The sequence below is a fragment of the Diabrotica undecimpunctata genome, chromosome 3 (assembly GCF_040954645.1).
Source record: "Diabrotica undecimpunctata isolate CICGRU chromosome 3, icDiaUnde3, whole genome shotgun sequence".
Taxonomy (NCBI): Eukaryota; Metazoa; Arthropoda; class Insecta; order Coleoptera; family Chrysomelidae; genus Diabrotica; species Diabrotica undecimpunctata.
Window position 1 is genome coordinate 78,564,047 of NC_092805.1, and position 20,516 is coordinate 78,584,562.

The following is a 20,516-nucleotide window of genomic DNA, read 5'->3' on the forward strand; positions in this document are numbered from 1 at the left end:
AAACTTTCCTCAGGTGGCTATAGCTTCTTCCGTGTTTATTATTAGTTGTTGCCCTGGAACAGGGCTATACTGGAAACAGTCTTCATTTTTTATTTTTTTCTTATAATTCATTTCATTTATTTAATCCTCTAGTTTTCCTATTATTTAAATTTTTAGTGTCATCTTTTTTCGTATAATTTGTTGCACTTACACCAAGATGAATACAGAAACAGACTAAATAGGGGAAATTAAAAAAGTAATAAAAACATTAATTTACAAAATAAATCCATATACTTCTATCTATATAATCAATAGTTCTATCACGCTATAGAGAGTCTATGACAGTTTTTAATGGAAAGATTTTGGAAAGCGTTGGAATTACCAACATAAAAAAAACAAGATTCAGTCAATTGTCTTTAGAGTTGCAGACAAAGCAGTTTAAACTTATTTTACATACCTTTCTTAAACAACAGCATTAATAATCCTTATAGACCTTCAATCATAACTGTAAACTGTAAACACCACAAGAGCAGACTACTGTTGAACTTGTTGGTTTTCCGGTAAAAGGTGTAATGATAAAATAGTAATGACCCTCAATTATATATCAACATAATGATTATTAAAGTAACTACATATTAATACATTCCAATGAAAATATCTTTGCCAATATATTTCATCTGTTTCTCAGGAAATAAATAATAATTTTTATTGTTGTTTATCTATTTTTAATAGTTTTCACACATTGGTTTTAACATATTCATTATTCTAATACGAATCAGCTGTGTAGAACTTATTGTTTATATACTAAGGATACTACTAAAAGGTATTAAACTGCGAATTACTTCAACATGCATTGATTTTCTTAAAATTTAAACAGTGAGTAGGGAATAGTTTGTTCGAAAAATAAATAGTATTAATTAGACTTATTCGTGATTCAATAATTTTAATTGTTCTTATGTTTTCAATCGACTTTTCACGAATAAGTCGAGAACTTTACATTTTATCGATTTTATCGAAGAAAAAGTAAATGGGTAAAAGGCGGATCATAAAAAAATCAAAGGGATTGCTGTTGAAAATTTTGTATTTAAGGACAAATTTAAAAAACACCAGTTGATGAAAAAAAAACAACATTCCTATCTTTACTATTTTTACGCCATATACAGTTAAATGTTGTAAAAATAGTAAGAGTAGGATTGTTGTTATTCCATATATTATATATACATATATATATATATATATATATATATATATATATATATATATATATATATATATATATATATATATATATATATATATATATATATTGTCATACTTTTTCTTTTCCAATCAAAGAAAAATAAATAAAAAAATCCATCGAAATAAAATTTCAAGATATCATTATAAACAAAAATGTATATAGTAATTTAAGATAAGATTTAGTGTAGATAAGAATAGAAATTTGTTTGGCAAACGACCTTTTTCCGTTTTAAACAAAATTATCAAAAAACCTTTGTTTAGAATTAGAAGACATTTTACCTGTAAGTTAATCTTTTCATTGTTTGTATAGTCGAGTATTAAATGACCATATTCTAATCTTTTGAAATATGTATAAATGATGTATTGAAAAAACCAATTTTAAAGTAAGCTATTTAGTTTTTCTCTGAAACAGAAATTAGGCTTTTCCAAAATCATGGTAAACACAATTTGAGCTTTTGATTGGACGGTCGTGTTTAAATGGGAATTTGTGAGTCGATCATGAGAGAGGAGAAGTTAGTCATATTTTGGTCATCGAAAGGAAACAGTCGTTTGTCTCAAGATAGGGTGTGGTTCGTGAGTTTGGATACCGGCGTAACGAAAAGAAGTGAATAGTTTGAAGAAGGAGATAACAAGTAGATTTAAAGAGGTCCTTGTATCTACCGTGGGCATTTTATAAAGTATATATGAAAGTATTCTTACGGCATCAAGTTGACAAAAGGAGGTCCTGGTGTCATAAATAAATAGCTGAGTTTGGAGAAGTGAATCAGGTGTTTTTTGTGTAGTCTGCAGGAGGTTTGCAGAGACGTTAAGAAAGAGCCGAGGTGCCAAAGAGGAGAGATCACATCGTTGAGGAGACTGGACTTTTCTGGGTATTTTCTAACATACAACTCAAGAAGAAAATAAGCTGTAAGTGTTTGTACAATTGAATTTTATATCTGTGAAGGATCGTTTCGACATCATGGTCATTAGCATTCAAATTTAAGAACTGAGGTTTTGTTAGGCTAATCAAAAGTTTAAAGTTTTGTTGTTTTTTTGTTTCAAGTAAAGAAAATTTTAAGTAAAATTGGTTTTTCACGTAATATAAATGTATGTAGCTTTATAATCTTATTATCATAAAAATTTGATTTATTTTCTTGTATGCTGATTGATAAGATAACGACAGAATTTAATAATTGTTTTATTCGTTCATATAAAATAAAGAAACGTAAATCTTTGTAATATAATATATTTGTATTCTTATCCTTTCTTCTCCTCCCGATAAAAGACAACTAGAAAATCTTTTGAATCCATCGAACACAGGTAATATAAGGATTATTTTACTTTTGATAACAAATAAGTTATAATTCTTTTTTATTGGCTCAATAAACTAAGATTAAAGTCAAAATAAACAATCATAACAAATGGCCCCCAACGTGTAAGGCGTAGAAAGTATTTCTAGTTAAAATTTAAACGGATAGAGAAAGAAAGCAGATTGATTGAAAATTTATTTGCCGATGGTTAAAGTTTATAATATTTGCTTTTATGACATTACATTTCAAATTTCTCTAGGTACAAATTTTTACATGATATAATTTATGATATTTGATTGATTTTTACAAATGACAAAATTTTAAAATTTTTATTGCATTTATTTGAATTTATTGCATTTGGGATAAGAGGAAAAGTTTTCGTCTTTGCAACATTACTCGAATTTCATATTTGGCGGGGATATTATTGCACAAATTTTAAAGCTCAATATTTGGCGGGGATAAATAATCTAACGAATATGTCGACCACAAGGAGCCAAAGCAAAATGCATGAAAGGAAGAAGGATAACAGAGAAGATGAAACAATTTTGGAAGAAGGATCGGATAATGAAGGAAATGTTACAATAGTCGAGGAGAGAAAAGAACCATCAGGGATAGATAAAATATTACAACTAATGCAACTCCAGTCACAAAAAATGGAAGAAATCCAACGGGAAACAAGACAAGCAATAGAACTAAATAACAGGAATATAGAGCAGCGTCTGGAAAACTATGAACAAAAATTAGAAGAAAATGATAGGAAAATGGAAAAGCGTTTGGACAAATATGAAAATGATGTAAAAGTCTGTTTAGAAAAAGTCAGAGAAGAAACAGAGAGTAAACTAGAGACGCAAAGAGAAGAAATAGAAACTAAAATGAAAGATATTAAGACTGTCCAGAAAAAGGAATTAGAACAGTTAGAAGAAAAATTTGAAATGGCGCTACAAGAAGACAGGAAAGAAGTAGAAAGAAGATTAAAGCAAAATAAAAAACAAATGGCAGAAATTGAACTAAGAGGAGTAGAGAGAAAAGAAGTTATCATCCATGGAACAAGCGAAGCAAAAATACAGTTTGGCGGAGACGTAAAAAAATTACACCCAGTAATTTTCATTAAAAATTTAAAAAAGAAAGTACGACATATCGGTAATTTCGAAACAGCAAAGGAAACGATAAGGAACCATCTTAAAGATGAGGCAAGTTTATGGTTTGATAGCAAAGAAAAAGAATTGCAAAATTGGCAAACATTTGAACAAAAATTTCTGAATTATTTCTGGGGGAAAATACAACAGATAGAGATAAACAAGGAATTACAAAATGGGAGATACCAGGATAGTATAGGTATATCAGAAAAAACATATGCCCTACAACTATACAACAATGCAAGACACTTACATTACAACTATTCGTCCGAACAGCTAGTGGAACTAATAGCCAGACATTTTGAAGATACCTTAGAAGATCACATAACTCTACAAAACTACAAAGATATTGACAGTTTATGTCAATTCTTACAAATACGAGAAGCAAAATTAAGAGAAAGAAAAATGAGGAGAACGCAAGAAAATTATAGACAACGAGAAAATCAAGACTATAGAGATAGAGGACAAAACTTTAGGAGAGAGTACACAAGAAGAGAATTTGTCCCGAGGAGGGAAAACGAAAGTAGAGACAACGGAAGAGTAAACTATGAACAAAGAAATCGGCAATGGAACGAAAACAGATATCGAGAGAACCAGAATAGAAACAACACTCGCACATATCAGGAAAACCGAAATAATAATAGAACGAATGAACCGGAAAATCGCGGAAACCGATACGGGTCCGAGAGACCAAGAGAAAATAGAAGAGCGGTCAACAACACACACATAGAGGAATATGAGGATGAAAGACAAAGCGACGAAAGTAGAAGCGAACAAGAACAGCAAGCGTCTTTTCACGAAGGCGCTCACTAAAGACAAAGAAACAAACAGGAATTTTTTGTCACCCGAAGGAATTTATTAAATTGGCAGAAAATAAGGACAAAATAAGTGGGGCAAATCTGAAATTTGTAGATGGTTTTATCAACGAGACACCGATTAAAACTATGATTGATACTGGATCGGAAATTACACTGATCAACAGAAAACTAATAGAGAAAGTTAATTTAACGAATTTGATTTACAAAATTCCCAAGGTAAATTTAGTGGGCGCAAATAAACGGACTTTGGCAACGATAAATGAAGGAATACGAATAAAAGTACGATTGGATAAGAAATTTTATGCACTACAATGTGTTGTGATGCCAAACATGTCGCATGATATGATCGTAGGAGTGGATGAATTGGCAGAAAAACATGTGGTGATAGATTTCAAAAATAACACGATGAAAATCACAGAGGAAAAAGAAGAAGAACAGGACAGTAAGGAAATGGAAAAGGAAAATGAGAAACGAAAAAATAATTTAGACAAAGAACAAACAGTGGAAATGAATTTTGCAATGAAACAAGGACAGAGAAGCAGAGGAGATTGGGGAGAGCAAACGAAAAATATATCCAGAGGCAAGAACAAAATAGGAAAAGAAGACCAGTTACTTTCATAAAAGGTGAGAAGGTTATGGTGAGAGCATTGCGCGTGTCCAACATACCTAGCAACGTATGCGGAAAGTTAACGCCTGTTTTTGAGGGTCCGTACATAGTAAACAATGAGAATGGGATAAATAGTTACGAGTTGAAGCACATAGAATCAGACAAGATTAGGGGAATTTATAATATGAACGATGTTTACAAATATTATGAATAAAATACTGGTATTGTTTTTGCATAGAGAAAAATCCCTGCATAATTCAGTAATTTTTATCATATGCAAAGGCGGGGATTTGTCATACTTTTTCTTTCCCAACCAAAGAAAAATAAATAAAAAAATCCATCGAAATAAAATTTCAAGATATCATTATAAACAAAAATGTATATAGTAATTTAAGACAAGATTTAGTGTAGATAAGAATAGAAATTTGTTTCCGTTTCAAACAAAATTATCAAAAAACCTTTGTTTAGAATTAGAAGACATTTTACCTGTAAGTTAATCTTTTCATTGTTTGTATAGTCGAGTATTAAATGACCATATTCTAATCTTTTGAAATATGTATAAATGATGTATTGAAAAAACCAATTTTAAAGTAAGCTATTTAGTTTTTCTCTGAAACCGAAATTAGGCTTTTCCAGAATCATGGTAAACACAATTTGAGCTTTTGATTGGACGGTCGTGTTTAAATGGGAATTTGTGAGTCGATCATGAGAGAGGAGAAGTTAGTCATATTTTGGTCATCGAAAGGAAACAGTCGTTTGTCTCAAGATAGGGTGTGGTTCGTGAGTTTGGATACCGGCGTAACGAAAAGAAGTGAATAGTTTGAAGAAGGAGATAACAAGTAGATTTAAAGAGGTCCTTGTTTCTACCGTGGGCATTTTATAAAGTATATGTGAAAGTATTCTTACGGCATCAAGTTGACAAAAGGAGGTCCTGGTGTCATAAATAAATAGCTGAGTTTGGAGAAGTGAATCAGGTGTTTTTTGTGTAGTCTGCAGGAGGTTTGCAGAGACGTTAAGAAAGAGCCGAGGTGCCAAAGAGGAGAGATCACATCGTTGAGGAGACTGGACTTTTCTGGGTATTTTCCAACATACAACTCAAGAAGAAAATAAGCTGTAAGTGTTTGTACAATTGAATTTTATATCTGTGAAGGATCGTTTCGACATCATGGTCATTAGCATTCAAATTTAAGAACTGAGGTTTTGTTAGGCTAATCAAAAGTTTAAAGTTTTGTTGTTTTTTTGTTTCAAGTAAAGAAAATTTTAAGTAAAATTGGTTTTTCACGTAATATAAATGTATGTAGCTTTATAATCTTATTATCATAAAAATTTGATTTATTTTCTTGTATGCTGATTGATAAGATAACGACAGAATTTAATAATTGTTTTATTCGTTCATATAAAATAAAGAAACGTAAATCTTTGTAATATAATATATTTGTATTCTTATCCTTTCTTCTCCTCCCGATAAAAGACAACTAGAAAATCTTTTGAATCCATCGAACACAGGTAATATAAGGATTATTTTACTTTTGATAACAAATAAGTTATAATTCTTTTTTATTGGCTCAATAAACTAAGATTAAAGTCAAAATAAACAATCATAACAATATATATATATATATATATATATATATATATATATATATATATATATATATATAGTATATGTATATATATATATATATATATATATATATATATATATATATATATATATATATATATATATATATAGTAAACTCTTAAATATTGGGGAAATCTGCAAGAAATACTCTAATGTGTATCAATTGTTTCGCCGAACGTTTTCGCCAAAGAGAATTAATTTGGCTTCTTCAGGGCTGAAAGAGAATAAATTATAATTAGCTACCATATATTATCTATTAAAACATTATTGATCTTACCGTAACTTAGAATTGTAGAGTTAGAATATTAAAAAACTTTGCTAGTAACATAGTGGTGTTTTTTGTTACTATGTGCCAAAAAAAGTTTTTTATAAGAATTGAAATGTATGGTAGCTTCGAACTTGACACGTAAAGGCTTACCCAAGGTTAATCGAAAAACGCAATGCAACTACATTTAAAAGGAGGTAATTCTTTGAAATGTCGGCAATAACTAAATTTTTGATTTTTAGATAGTTAAAAGTGAGGTTCTGTTTAAGCCAGAACGCAAGCGCTGACAACTTCATTATAGTTGGTATGAATCTTTATGTCGTTAAGGTTCATTGGTAAAAAACGAATGAATTTAAATCCCAGTAAAGGGAAATATTATTTTGATTTTCTTTATTTAATTATATTATATTGTTCATGTATTATTGAATCTTATTGAGACGTATCTAAGAAAAGCAAGGGAATGTTATATATTTTTTGTTAATGAAAATTAATTATAAAGGTATGTTAGTTGTTAATGGATATATCAGTCAAGTTAGTAATCTGTGATATAGTATTGTTCTTGGTATCTGATTTAAGTAACAGGTGGTATATATCGCTTAGATTCTTGATGTCACTCTTAACATTAATGGAGAAATCGTTAAGAAAAATATAAGACATTTCAATGAACTCTCTTTTAGATTTATTGTTCTCACGGTGGAGAATTGTGGTGTTGGTATAGTCCATGAGATGACTAGTGGAATGGACATGTTTAGCTAATGCACAACGGTCAGGGTGAAGTCGAGATTCACTTTTGTGTAGTGTAATACGTGATTTCAATAATTGAGATGTTTGACCGATGTAGGAATTGTTGCAAGAGAGACATGGAATGTTGTAGACAATATTACTAAGCCTATCTATGGGAGTCTTATCTTTTATCTTAGTATAAAGATTATTAATTGTTAGGGCTGATCTACAAGCTACATTAAGTTTAATGTTGTTATTATTATTGCCAAAGCTATTTTCAACACTTTTCAGAATCCTTGTTAACCCCGGAGTGATATCTCTGAAATATGGTGATGAAAAATATTTGTTTATAGGAGTATCAGAGACTGGGTTCCCACTTAAGACATCAGGATCAGCATTGTTAGTCGCGAAGGAAGGTGAAATATCTTCGTTATGGATAGTATTAAACAAAATCTTATTAACTAATGGTGTTGGATAAGCGTTTGAAATAAAAAGTTTCTGTAGGATTTGTAGGTTTTTTGTATGAAATGAAGGATCTGATAGTTTTGTTACTCTATTTTTCATCTGTTTGATTAAGTTGACTTTGGTAGAATTATTATGGTATGAGTTGTAGTTAAGGTATCTACCAGAATGGGTCGGTTTTTGATACCAATCTATTTTGATGTTGTTGGTTTCCCTGATCATCCTTATGTCGAGAAAGGGGACGGACCAATTACCATCTTCCCTCTCTATAGTGAACTGGATGTAGGGGTCATAACCATTAAAAGTGTCTAATAGTTCATCTACCTTGTCATTGGGTATAGCCAAAATGATATCATCAACATATTTTTTAATAAATGGAATATTAAAGGATAGTAAAGGAATGACTGAGTCTAATACATAATCCATAACGTAAGTTGCAATGATAGGAGAAATCTTAGCTCCCATAGGGGTACCGAAAGTTTGTTGATAGAATTTATCATTAAATGAGAAGTAAGTGTTGTTAAAGAGAAATTCGACGATGCTGATGAATCTGTCGTAAGACATGGAACAACAACCTCTAATACGGTCCCAGTTGATCTCTATTGATGTCAAACATATTCCTAGATGAACATTGCTGAATAAGGATACAACGTCAAGGCTAACGAGGACATAATTTGATGGAAGTATGTAGCCATTATATGTAATTATATTATTATAAATAATAATTACTAATGCATATAATTATGAAAGTCAATATTACATTAAAGATTCTTTTGAGATGGTTAATAAATATAATGGCTACATACTTCCATCAAATTATGTCCTCGTTAGCCTTGACATTGTATCCTTATTCAGCAATGTTCATCTAGGAATATGTTTGACATCAATAGAGATCAACTGGGACCGTATTAGAGGTTGTTGTTCCATGTCTTACGACAGATTCATCAGCATCGTCGAATTTCTCTTTAACAACACTTACTTCTCATTTAATGATAAATTCTATCAACAAACTTTCGGTACCCCTATGGGAGCTAAGATTTCTCCTATCATTGCAACTTACGTTATGGATTATGTATTAGACTCAGTCATTCCTTTACTATCCTTTAATATTCCATTTATTAAAAAATATGTTGATGATATCATTTTGGCTATACCCAATGACAAGGTAGATGAACTATTAGACACTTTTAATGGTTATGACCCCTACATCCAGTTCACTATAGAGAGGGAAGATGGTAATTGGTCCGTCCCCTTTCTCGACATAAGGATGATCAGGGAAACCAACAACATCAAAATAGATTGGTATCAAAAACCGACCCATTCTGGTAGATACCTTAACTACAACTCATACCATAATAATTCTACCAAAGTCAACTTAATCAAACAGATGAAAAATAGAGTAACAAAACTATCAGATTCTTCATTTCATACAAAAAACCTACAAATCCTACAGAAACTTTTTATTTCAAACGCTTATCCAACACCATTAGTTAATAAGATTTTGTTTAATACTATTCATAACGAAGATATTTCACCTTCCTTCGCGACTAACAATGCTGATCCTGATGTCTTAAGTGGGAACCCAGTCTCTGATACTCCTATAAACAAATATTTTTCATTACCATATTTCAGAGATATCACTCCGGGGTTAACAAGGATTCTGAAAAGTGTTGAAAATAGCTTTGGCAATAATAATAACAACATTAAACTTAATGTAGCTTGTAGATCAGCCCTAACAATTAATAATCTTTATTCTAAGATAAAAGATAAGACTCCCATAGATAGGCTTAGTAATATTGTCTACAACATTCCATGTCTCTCTTGCAACAATTCCTACATCGGTCAAACATCTCAATTATTGAAATCACGTATTACACTACACAAAAGTGATTCTCGACTTCACCCTGACCGTTGTGCATTAGCTAAACATGTCCATTCCACTGGTCATCTCATGGACTATACCAACACCACAATTCTCCACCGTGAGAACAATAAATCTAAAAGAGAGTTCATTGAAATGTCTTATATTTTTCTTAACGATTTCTCCATTAATGTTAAGAGTGACATCAAGAATCTAAGCGATATATACCACCTGTTACTTAAATCAGATACCAAGAACAATACTATATCACAGATTACTAACTTGACTGATATATCCATTAACAACTAACATACCTTTATAATTAATTTTCATTAACAAAAAATATATAACATTCCCTTGCTTTTCTTAGATACGTCTCAATAAGATTCAATAATACATGAACAATATAATATAATTAAATAAAGAAAATCAAAATAATATTTCCCTTTACTGGGATTTAAATTCATTCGTTTTTTACCAATGAACCTTAACGACATAAAGATTCATACCAACTATAATGAAGTTGTCAGCGCTTGCGTTCTGGCTTAAACAGAACCTCACTTTTAACTATCTAAAAATCAAAAATTTAGTTATTGCCGACATTTCAAAGAATTACCTCCTTTTAAATGTAGTTGCATTGGGTTTTTCGATTAACCTTGGGTAAGCCTTTACGTGTCAAGTTCGAAGCTACCATACATTTCAATTCTTATAAAAAACTTTTTTTGGCACATAGTAACAAAAAACACCACTATGTTACTAGCAAAGTTTTTTAATATTCTAACTCTACAATTCTAAGTTACGGTAAGATCAATAATGTTTTAATAGATAATATATGGTAGCTAATTATAATTTATTTTCTTTCAGCCCTGAAGAAGCCAAATTAATTCTCTTTGGCGAAAACGTTCGGCGAAACAATTGATACACATTAGAGTATTTCTTGCAGATTTCCCCAATATTTAAGAGTTTACTATTTAACTAATCTGCAAAGATTAAATTTCTTTTCTATATATATATATATATATATATATATATATATATATATATATATATATATATATATATATGTATATATATATATATATATATATATATATATATATATATATATATATATATATATATACAAATTAAGGATCACTCAAATAGTGGTGGGTTTTTTGGTCAATAGACGGAGAAAAAATACAAAGAAGGTGGCTTCTCACCTCGACGCCAACCAACTCGACGCCAACGTTCAACAAACATGATGTTTCAATTAATTACGTAGTTATATGCTAAGAATATAAACATTTATACAAATTTTTTGAAATAATGATTATAATAATTTAATGTAATTAAATTTATTTATGTTTAAATTGATAACTGTTCACACCTTTACAATTTGTGTCCTCCAGAAAGTAGCTATTATGTTTCTAAACCTTTGTTCCTCTACATCTTTTTCTTCCTAAACGCTAAAAGTTGATATTGACTGAAATAATATATGACTTTAAAAAACTAGGAATAAAATCGTTTGAATATAAGCACCCTTGATAATGGAAAAGGCTTTGGAAGTATTCATAGATTTAAAAATAAGTCAATTTAAAGTGCAAATGACAAATTTTGTAGGAGGTACATAAATTTTTAAATATTTTGTTGTGAGTCCCCTAATCCAAAAATATTCTATAATGAATAAAAATTAAAAAAAAATGACACTGTTGCGTCATGATTAATAATTAATATTTATGTTTAATTAATTTAACATAGAAAATCCTATCCATGTGTCAGACCTTACATCGCAGTATCTCCTACGAAACAGAAATAAATATAAATAAGAAGCCAAGACTTTAAGACTAAATACTCAATCAATAAACTATTTCAGTAGTAAGCGATAATGTATCAGATAAAAATTATCGTATCAATGAGTTACGCAATATCAATGAAACAAAATATGGCGTGATTTTAAGTGTCAAAAGTTTATCAACCCATTCTGGGTTTCGCCTAAATATAACTTAGTCGAGGCCCAACGTTATCAACAGGATGGGCGTTTTAAATATACAGGGAAAATCAAATAAGCTGATTATGACTTTCGTAAAAGAAACACAGTTTTAGTAACGGTTTTCTAAAGATATTTTTTGAAAATCTGTATTTTTTTTTATTGATAAATGTTACAAAATCTAAGCACAAAAATCGAAAATCTACAAATCATCTTAAATATTTATGTGAACAAAGGAGAGCAAATATACAAAAAAGCAATGCATGTTTAAAGTCATACTATACTTATACAATCGAATCTAATTTTCGGACGAAGTATTTACTGGGAGAAGAGATGAGAAAATAAGTGGAAAATACTGTCAATAAGTCACAAGGTATTCCGAGCCTCCTAGTAGCATGATGCGGGCAACAATACATTGGCTTATAAGACATTCCTTACAGCAGGGATCCTGGTCTATACAAAAATGCACTAATACTTTACTTTGGTTACATTGGTGGTGTGAAAACTAAGTTGTACAGGACATGATAGTGGATAAGTATTTTCACGTTAATCACCTGTGAAATTCACATCGGACATTGTAGCTAGTAATGTGACGTCACTTCCGTCGTTTATCAGCTACATGTTAACATTTATTCAAAGGTTCCACCCTGTGTATGTTCCATCCTCGATTATGATAAGTATTGTGTTTAGTTCTCCATCCTAAAATTTTCTTGTTCCATATTCTACATTTCTATTAGACTCTGTCTCTGAGGGGTATATTCAACATTCACCTCTTCATTGCTCTCTGTGCCACTTGTATTTTATTGGTTACTTTTCTGGTAAAAACCAATATTTTTGCTCTATACATTAGGTCTGGCGGAATATAGTGATTAAAAACCTTCCTTAAAGTACATGGGACCACAGTGAAGTTACTAGATACGCTTAAAAGAGAAGGGAACAAATTGCTTGCATTTAAGGACTAGGAACAAAGAGCGGATGAACTAGGTGAAAGAAGCAGACTGTAGTATATAGGAAAAAGTAACACTAGGAACAGAGTTGGTGTAATTGCTGATAGTAAAATGAAATATAACGTAGTAGAAGTTTTAAGAATTATTGACACAATAATGTCAGTGAAGTTTATAGTTTTATAAAGAAGTATTAAATGTTGTGTGTGTATGTTCCTTAAACGGATTGTGTGAGAATGAAATAAAAGTGTTCTATATTCAATTAGGTGACATACTGAGTGATATTCTATCAGAGGAGAAAGTCGTAATAGGTAATTTTAATGCACATTTGGGCCAATCCACGAAAGGTTCAATACAATACGAAGCAATACATGGAGGACTAGGCTCTGGATTTACCATTCAAGCTGAAGATAATATGTTGAATTAGCAACAGCATTAGACATGGCGATTGTTAACACATCCTTTTAAAATATAGAAATTCGACTTATTAGATACAAAAAGCAGAAAAGGCAAAAGAGAGATTCACTTTCAAATAGATTATTTCATGACAAGAAAAAAAGATATCCTATGTGCATGTAACGACTGCAAGGTAATAGTTAGTAAGACACTAAGTCAACAGCATAACTTGCTTTTTGGAACTTTCTGGACATTGAAGTAAAAGAGAAACTAAACCAAAATATCGATGACTACTATAAAAAATCAAGAAGTAGATGTTAAGAGATAAAAAAAAGCTAATACGTTTTTCAAAAGAACAAAACGGTTGCAATAAACTGGATCCAAAATCGTATTCTTAAATGTATTTCCCGTGACGTGTGATAGTTTATAATGTAAAGCATTAAATTCTGCGTTTTCTGCATGCTGCGTTCATATTTCAAATGCATCATAATATGATAACAAATATTATTTGTTACCACAACTCAAAATTAAAATTTCATATCATAGGTTTTGCGGCTGTTCATACAAGGGAAGATGGAAGGCAAAAGAGGACCGGAGAGAAGACGCACGTCCTGGCTGAAGAATCTGAGACAATGGAGTGGGAAAACGTCAATATAACTTTTCAGAACGGCTGCAGATAGAGTCAAATGGGCCATGATGATCGCAAATGACCTTAGGGATGGGACACGTTAAGAAGAAGAAGAGGTTTTAAAGATAGATATCCAAAAATCAAATTTTACTACAACTGGCCAATGACAATGATCAATTTTATTAATCTCACGGAAATCATAAAAAAATGGCAAAAATCGCGCAAAGTTTATTTATTTAACACCTTTAAAAAATCTGAGTTTATTTGAGGCAAGATACAAAAACTGCATACAAAAGCTGAACTCGACCTTTAAAACACATTTTCATTTTTGTCGATTGGTCACTTGTATCAAAAGTTATCCAATTCTTACCGTCGAGTTGATACAAATTTTATTGAACATTGATTTCGCGTGAGTAACTGACTAGCAAAATCGACGGTCGCTTCAAGTGTTGTTTCTAAGAGAACGGTTTATTCTACATAAAAAATGCTAATTAGCATTTTTGTTTGAAATTATCTCGCTACATTTTTCATTTGAAAGATTTTTTTCTACGGTGTACAGATTCTTGGTAAATCGATTTTTCTGCGTTTTTATCCCCCTGTGCGGAAGGTTTTAGGTGGAAGCTCGGGGGTAAAAGTGATAAACGTTTTTGCTTTTTTTCTGAAGTCCCAAAATTAATATTCTCTGCAAAATTCAGTTTGTTCGTATGATATTTAGGGGCAACTCTCTGACGACTGAACTAATTGGATATATGCGTGTATGAACTAAAGGTTCATAAAACTATTTAGTCACACCATAAAAATACGAGGAAGACTAACTGCTAGACGGATAAGTCAAGAAACCGAAATATTCGATCATTAATTTGCTTTTGTGCAAGGCAGATCAACAACAACTGCAATTTTCATCATAAGGCACTTAATGGAAACATAAAAAAACGCTTATATGGTATTCATTGATCTTAAGAAAGCATATAATAGAGTTCCTCGAGAGATTCTGTGGCAGGGACGCAAAGATAAAGGAGTGTTCGGCAATTATGTAAATATTATGAGAGACATGAATGAGGGAGTAACAACTAGTGTTAGGACATGTGTGGAAGCAATTGAATAATTTTACGTAAAAAAGGCTATGTGCGTAGTCCTTGTTAGTATTTTTGGCTAATAGATAGATACTAGATACATATATCTCTACCGGATTAGCGTGTACGCCTAAAAAACCAAAATAAAGTTAAACCAAATCTAACATTTTTGCTTGAAACAATAGACATCGCAAAAATGTGAGATTGAGAATTATTATTAGTTACAGTAAATGGTAAAACAATTCAATATGTGCCAACCATTTTATTATAGAGAGCCAAGTATTCAACAATAATTTTGATGCTTTTTGCATAAAATAAAACAAAAAGACAGGGATAAAGTTAAAAAACAGACTTAAAAGTTAAAATATTAAATTATTAATAAACAGACAGATATTGGGATGTTTTATTTAAAACGCCCATATAAATATCGTGAAAACATGAATTTTCATCAAGTAAGCGCTAATATTTGGTAAATAGTTTTAAATAATTCTAGACTACCATAGGTTAAAAAGATAAGCAATGGTGAGAAGAAAATGAATAAAGGAAATAGACCGGTTGAGATACTTATTCAATCTAAAACTTAATCTTAAGTATCTTAAATATCAAACTAAATATAAAAAGGATAAAACAAATACATATTATTTATAAACTATAACACAAAATAAGATATTTGTGGTACCTATATAGTTTAATAAATAATGAACTTGGAAAAATTGAACGATTCATCTCCAATTTTAAAAGAATCATGCAGAAATAATAAATGTTAACATAGTACGTATAAAATATTTACTACGTTGGGATAAATGTAGAATTACGATTTACACGAAATGTGTAACAAATGACAAATGAGCTGTTCTTATTTGGAATCTTTTCAAAAAATATTCTTAAAAAGTATAAATGGTATACTATTAACAGTAAAGTAGTAAAGTATAAGGGATATTTTGTTATATTATAGTATAAATTTAATATGGATATAGGTACCTATACATTTTAATGTTTTAGTTATTTATAGCTTATAAATGAGGAAAACATTGGAATACTGGTCAAGCTTTTCAATGATGTTTATTCGACTGGTGATATCCCTGAAGATTGGTTAAAGTCCGAATTCATAACACTACCAAAAAAAAAACGTCCGAAAAACTGTAGCGATTATAGAATGATAAGCCTTATGAGCCACACTTTGAAAATATTTCTACGCATCATCCACAGTAGAATCAGAGATAAATGTGAAGAAGACCAGGATAAAACACAATTTGGCTTCAGAAATGGACTGGGAACTCGGGACGCCCTCTTTGCACTAAATGTATTACTGCAGAAATGTCAAGATCAAAGAAAAGACGTCTTTGCTGTATTTATTGACTATGAAAAGGCCTTTGATCGAGTACAGCATCACAAATTAATTACAATATTAAAAGATAAAGGAGTTGATAGTCAAGACATACGATTCATAGAAAAGTTATACTGGCGTCAAACAGCGACAGCTCGCATAAACGGAAAATCAACAGAAATATGTAAAATACAAAGAGGTGTAGAATAGATTATGCAGATAGAATATTTAAAGAAGAGCTGCATAATTTGGAATGGGGCGTGAAAGTTAATGGAATTCTGATAAATACAATCAGATATGCAGACGATACAGTTATTTTAAGTGATGACGTGAATGGATTACAATGCCTTTTAAATGCCATTGATACAGTGGAAAGAGAGTTTGGCCTAAACATAAACTGTTCAAAAACAAAACACATGGTGTTTAGCCGTTTAGCACATCAAGATGCACGATTAAATGTTGATGGTCATATAATTCAAAGAGTGACCAGTTTTAATTATCTTGGTTGCCATATTACTGAACAACTAGATCCAAATCAAGAGATAAAACGTAGAATCGAGATAGCCCGCACGACATTTTTAAAAATGAAGTCATTCTTCTGTAATGATAACTTGCAACTTCAACTTCGAAAGCGCATGGTTAAATGCTACATTTGGTTAGTCTTCTTATACGGTGTCTAGGCATGGACATTAAAAATATCCACCATTAATCGTCTGGAGGTCTTTGAAATGTGGCTGCACAGACGTATACTAAAAATTCCATGGACGGCTATGCTGACAAATGTGGCAGTCCTTGAGAGAGCAAATGCTGCTCGCGAGCTGCTTGATAACATCAAATGTAGAAAGATGGCCTATTTTGGACACGTAGTAAGGGGAGACCGATACAATATTCTTCAACTTATTATGATGGGTAAAATCGAAGGACGCAGAGGAATTGGTAGAAAGCAGGCCTCTTGGTTGAAGAATATCAGGGAGTGGACAGGAATGAGGAAAGCTGAGCAACTCTTTAGAATAGATCAAGACAGACAGTTTCGCCATGTTAATCGCCAACGTCAAGGAGACTTGATAGGGCACGTTAAGAAGAAGGATGTGTAATAAAATGATCAAAATTTCACTATAATTACGATAGTTAAGCAGAAATTTTAAGAAATCGAAAACTCAACTGAAGGTTTTAAAAAATAATAAAAATGTTAAGTTCGTTAATAATTTCAAATCTAAAAAAAAATACAAATAATCTACTCACGTAATACTCTCTTAGTCTTCATCTCATAACCAAAAATATAAGTTTTCTTTGGCACTATCTCAGCATTGACCTTTTCCAATATTTCTTTTGTAAGAGCAGGTCCTTTAATAAAGATCTGATTGCAATTCCTCTCCATAAAGCAGTTCCTACAAATCTCCTTCGGTTGTTCGTCATCATCGCGCAACGTTTCATTTTCGTGAAACATCTTCATGTTAACCTCACTTTACGATCTTAACCTCACTAATCTTAACCCAACTGCACTTGCCGACTGATGTTTAGTCGGTAAATATTGATAATAGCCGAAATAAACCGTCTGAAGCTGTTTTATATGCGATTGGGTTCTTATCTAGTTGAAAATAAAACATAAACAAGGCATTATCTTTAAACTCTTTAACTAGTTTAGAGAATCGTCTGATACCATAATCAAACCGATTTTTACGTCTGCGATGGACGTAATCACTCTTTCGTGGATCGTATGATTCTTGTTGATGTCAGTTTGTTTATTTTTACGGCAATACATATCAAAATATTGTTTAGAAACACTTTTAAAATAGTGTTTTCACACAAAATTAAAAAATTCCAATTTACGATAATTGGAGTATATTATGTACTAAAATAAGATTGTGTAATTGTATTTGCTGCTTCAAAGATAAATTATTTATTCTTTATACTTTAAATTATTTACTAATTTTGTTAAAACCAAATATATTAAATATATATACAAAACTAACTATTGAGCAGGCTATGCATTTAATATTTCTCCGATGGAAGGTTAGTCACTTTTGTTACTAATTAGTTACATACACTTCTGTGCATGTAACGCGATATGTGGAACGACAATAAAGATAAAACTTACAGGGAAAGGAGGTATAAAGAAGATAATTCTCGGATCCACCATCAAGGAAGACTTAACAGCTGGTGAGGTATTGCAGAATTAATGAATTGCAATGAATCATCGGCTGTGATTTACAGTTTTTTTATGCGGTAAGATTAGATTATACTAAAATAAGTAAAATGTAAGAAATGAACCAACTTTACAACGACAGGGAGTAATTCATAAAATAGTGACCACGACTCACGTGGCTAAAACTGTTAAAAAATGACATAAGTCAGATGGGGTTTCTTATCAGACAATCAACTTATCTTTTTAAAAATAACAGATTATGAGTCTATTAAGAAAATGTATCTTATCCTTCTTAAAATATATTTAGAAACATATAAAGCAGACCTGGAATATTGTTTAAGCAGGATTAAAGGGACGATAAGGCATACAATGGTCTTAGACATGGCTGACACTTTCAAGAGCTAGTTATGTCGGCTTTCGAAGATAATTGTCCGAAGATAGTAGGGATTTCCAATAGGAAAAAACCCTGTTGAATAACAACCTTACAAATCAAAGGATAGAGGTCAAACGAAAATTTAATTTTGCAAAAAGATAAGTTAAGCGATATTGCAAAGATCTGACAACATAATAAAGAAGTAAGGACAAAAATAGAATTGTGGACAAGACATTGCGAGAAAATAGAACATCTTGCAGAAATATCTAATGTTCCATAAAGTTTTCTCTAAGAACACTCAGATACGTATACCTGCACTCCAAAAGGAGTCAGGTGAATATATACTAAATGCTTAATACACTCCAAAGAAACTTTTTAGTATGCGCTTTTCTAAATCTAAAACAAACTCAACTTAACTAGATACCAAACAGCATAATGGATAACTAGAAACCGTAATACTTAATGCTAATACACTCCAAAGAAACTTTTTTAGATGCGCTTTTCTGAATTTAAAACAAAGACAACTTAACTAGACACCAAACAGCATAATGGACAACTAGAAACCGTAACTTCTAGAGACAATTGGCATGTTTTAAAAGAAAAAGTAGATCTGGATAAAATCAAATGGCAATTAACTAATTTGAGCCATAGAAATCAGTGGGTCTGGATGAAAATTATCCAATACTTCTCATTGATTCCAGGTAAAACTGATATCTGGCAAAAGGTAGATTAGGACAAAATCAAAAGGGCGATAAACTAATTTAAGCCATATAAATTAACGGATCCGGTTAAACGTTATCCAATACTTCTACAGAACAGACAAGACCTGTATATAAAGTTATGTATGATACTAGGAAGGTGAAGGATTTCCTAGCTGAAAAATCTATGTATGTGGTTCAATACAACCACAAATCTATTTAGACCAGCAGTTTGCAAAATACAGATTACCATGGTGGCAGTTAACATCCGAATCGGATAGGCACTACAGGAAGACGAATGATACTACAGGATAGCTTAAGACTAGGACATATGCCAAAAGTATGAAGGGTCGATCACGAGTAGATATCATACAGAGGGTAAAGTAAGTTCTGTAAAATTAAGAGGTGATGCTGGGTGTATTTCTTGGTGGGAGAAATGCAGAGTAGGATATTATAGACTGCGAGAATACTTAAACGACGTAATGGTTAGATAACTAGATAAGGACATAAATAAATTAAGAACTGGTAATGACTTCTGACCATATGACATACAGATAAAGGCCTAAAGTACCTTTTCATGTGGACATATACCCACGAGATGATCGATTGTAGGAATAATCCTTTTCTATTAAGAGAATATACTTTGAAGTGAATCAATACATTCATTAATAGTCATACAGACATGGTGGCTCTTAGATCTAACTAAAACTTGTAGGCTAGCTTGGGAGTGTTGTGGAAGTATAGGCTAGTGCTAATTTAGGTAATCTCTTAGTCTGTGAACTTTTTATGATTATGATATCAGGCAATATATATTTTAAATCCATAGTCTAGTCGCCCCCTTGTAACAACAATAGAACATTAATCTGGATTATGAATACTTGTTAAAAACTTATAAACACCGCACTTTTGTCAACATATGTCAGTATATACTCATATTAACAACTATGTTATCATTTATG

General features: G+C 31.2%; 1 protein-coding gene across 1 annotated transcript in view; it reads right to left on the minus strand.

Annotated features, from left to right (window-relative positions):
• Window positions 1–17,886, minus strand: part of LOC140436941 (scavenger receptor class B member 1-like) — a 54,742-nt gene extending 36,856 nt beyond the window's left edge. The window contains exon 1 of the mRNA XM_072526120.1: window positions 17,583–17,886. Within this exon, the coding sequence (XP_072382221.1) occupies window positions 17,583–17,793 (211 nt within the window). The 5' untranslated portion in view covers window positions 17,794–17,886. The remainder of the gene's footprint in view (window positions 1–17,582) is intronic.
• Window positions 17,887–20,516: the final 2,630 nt, after the last annotated feature.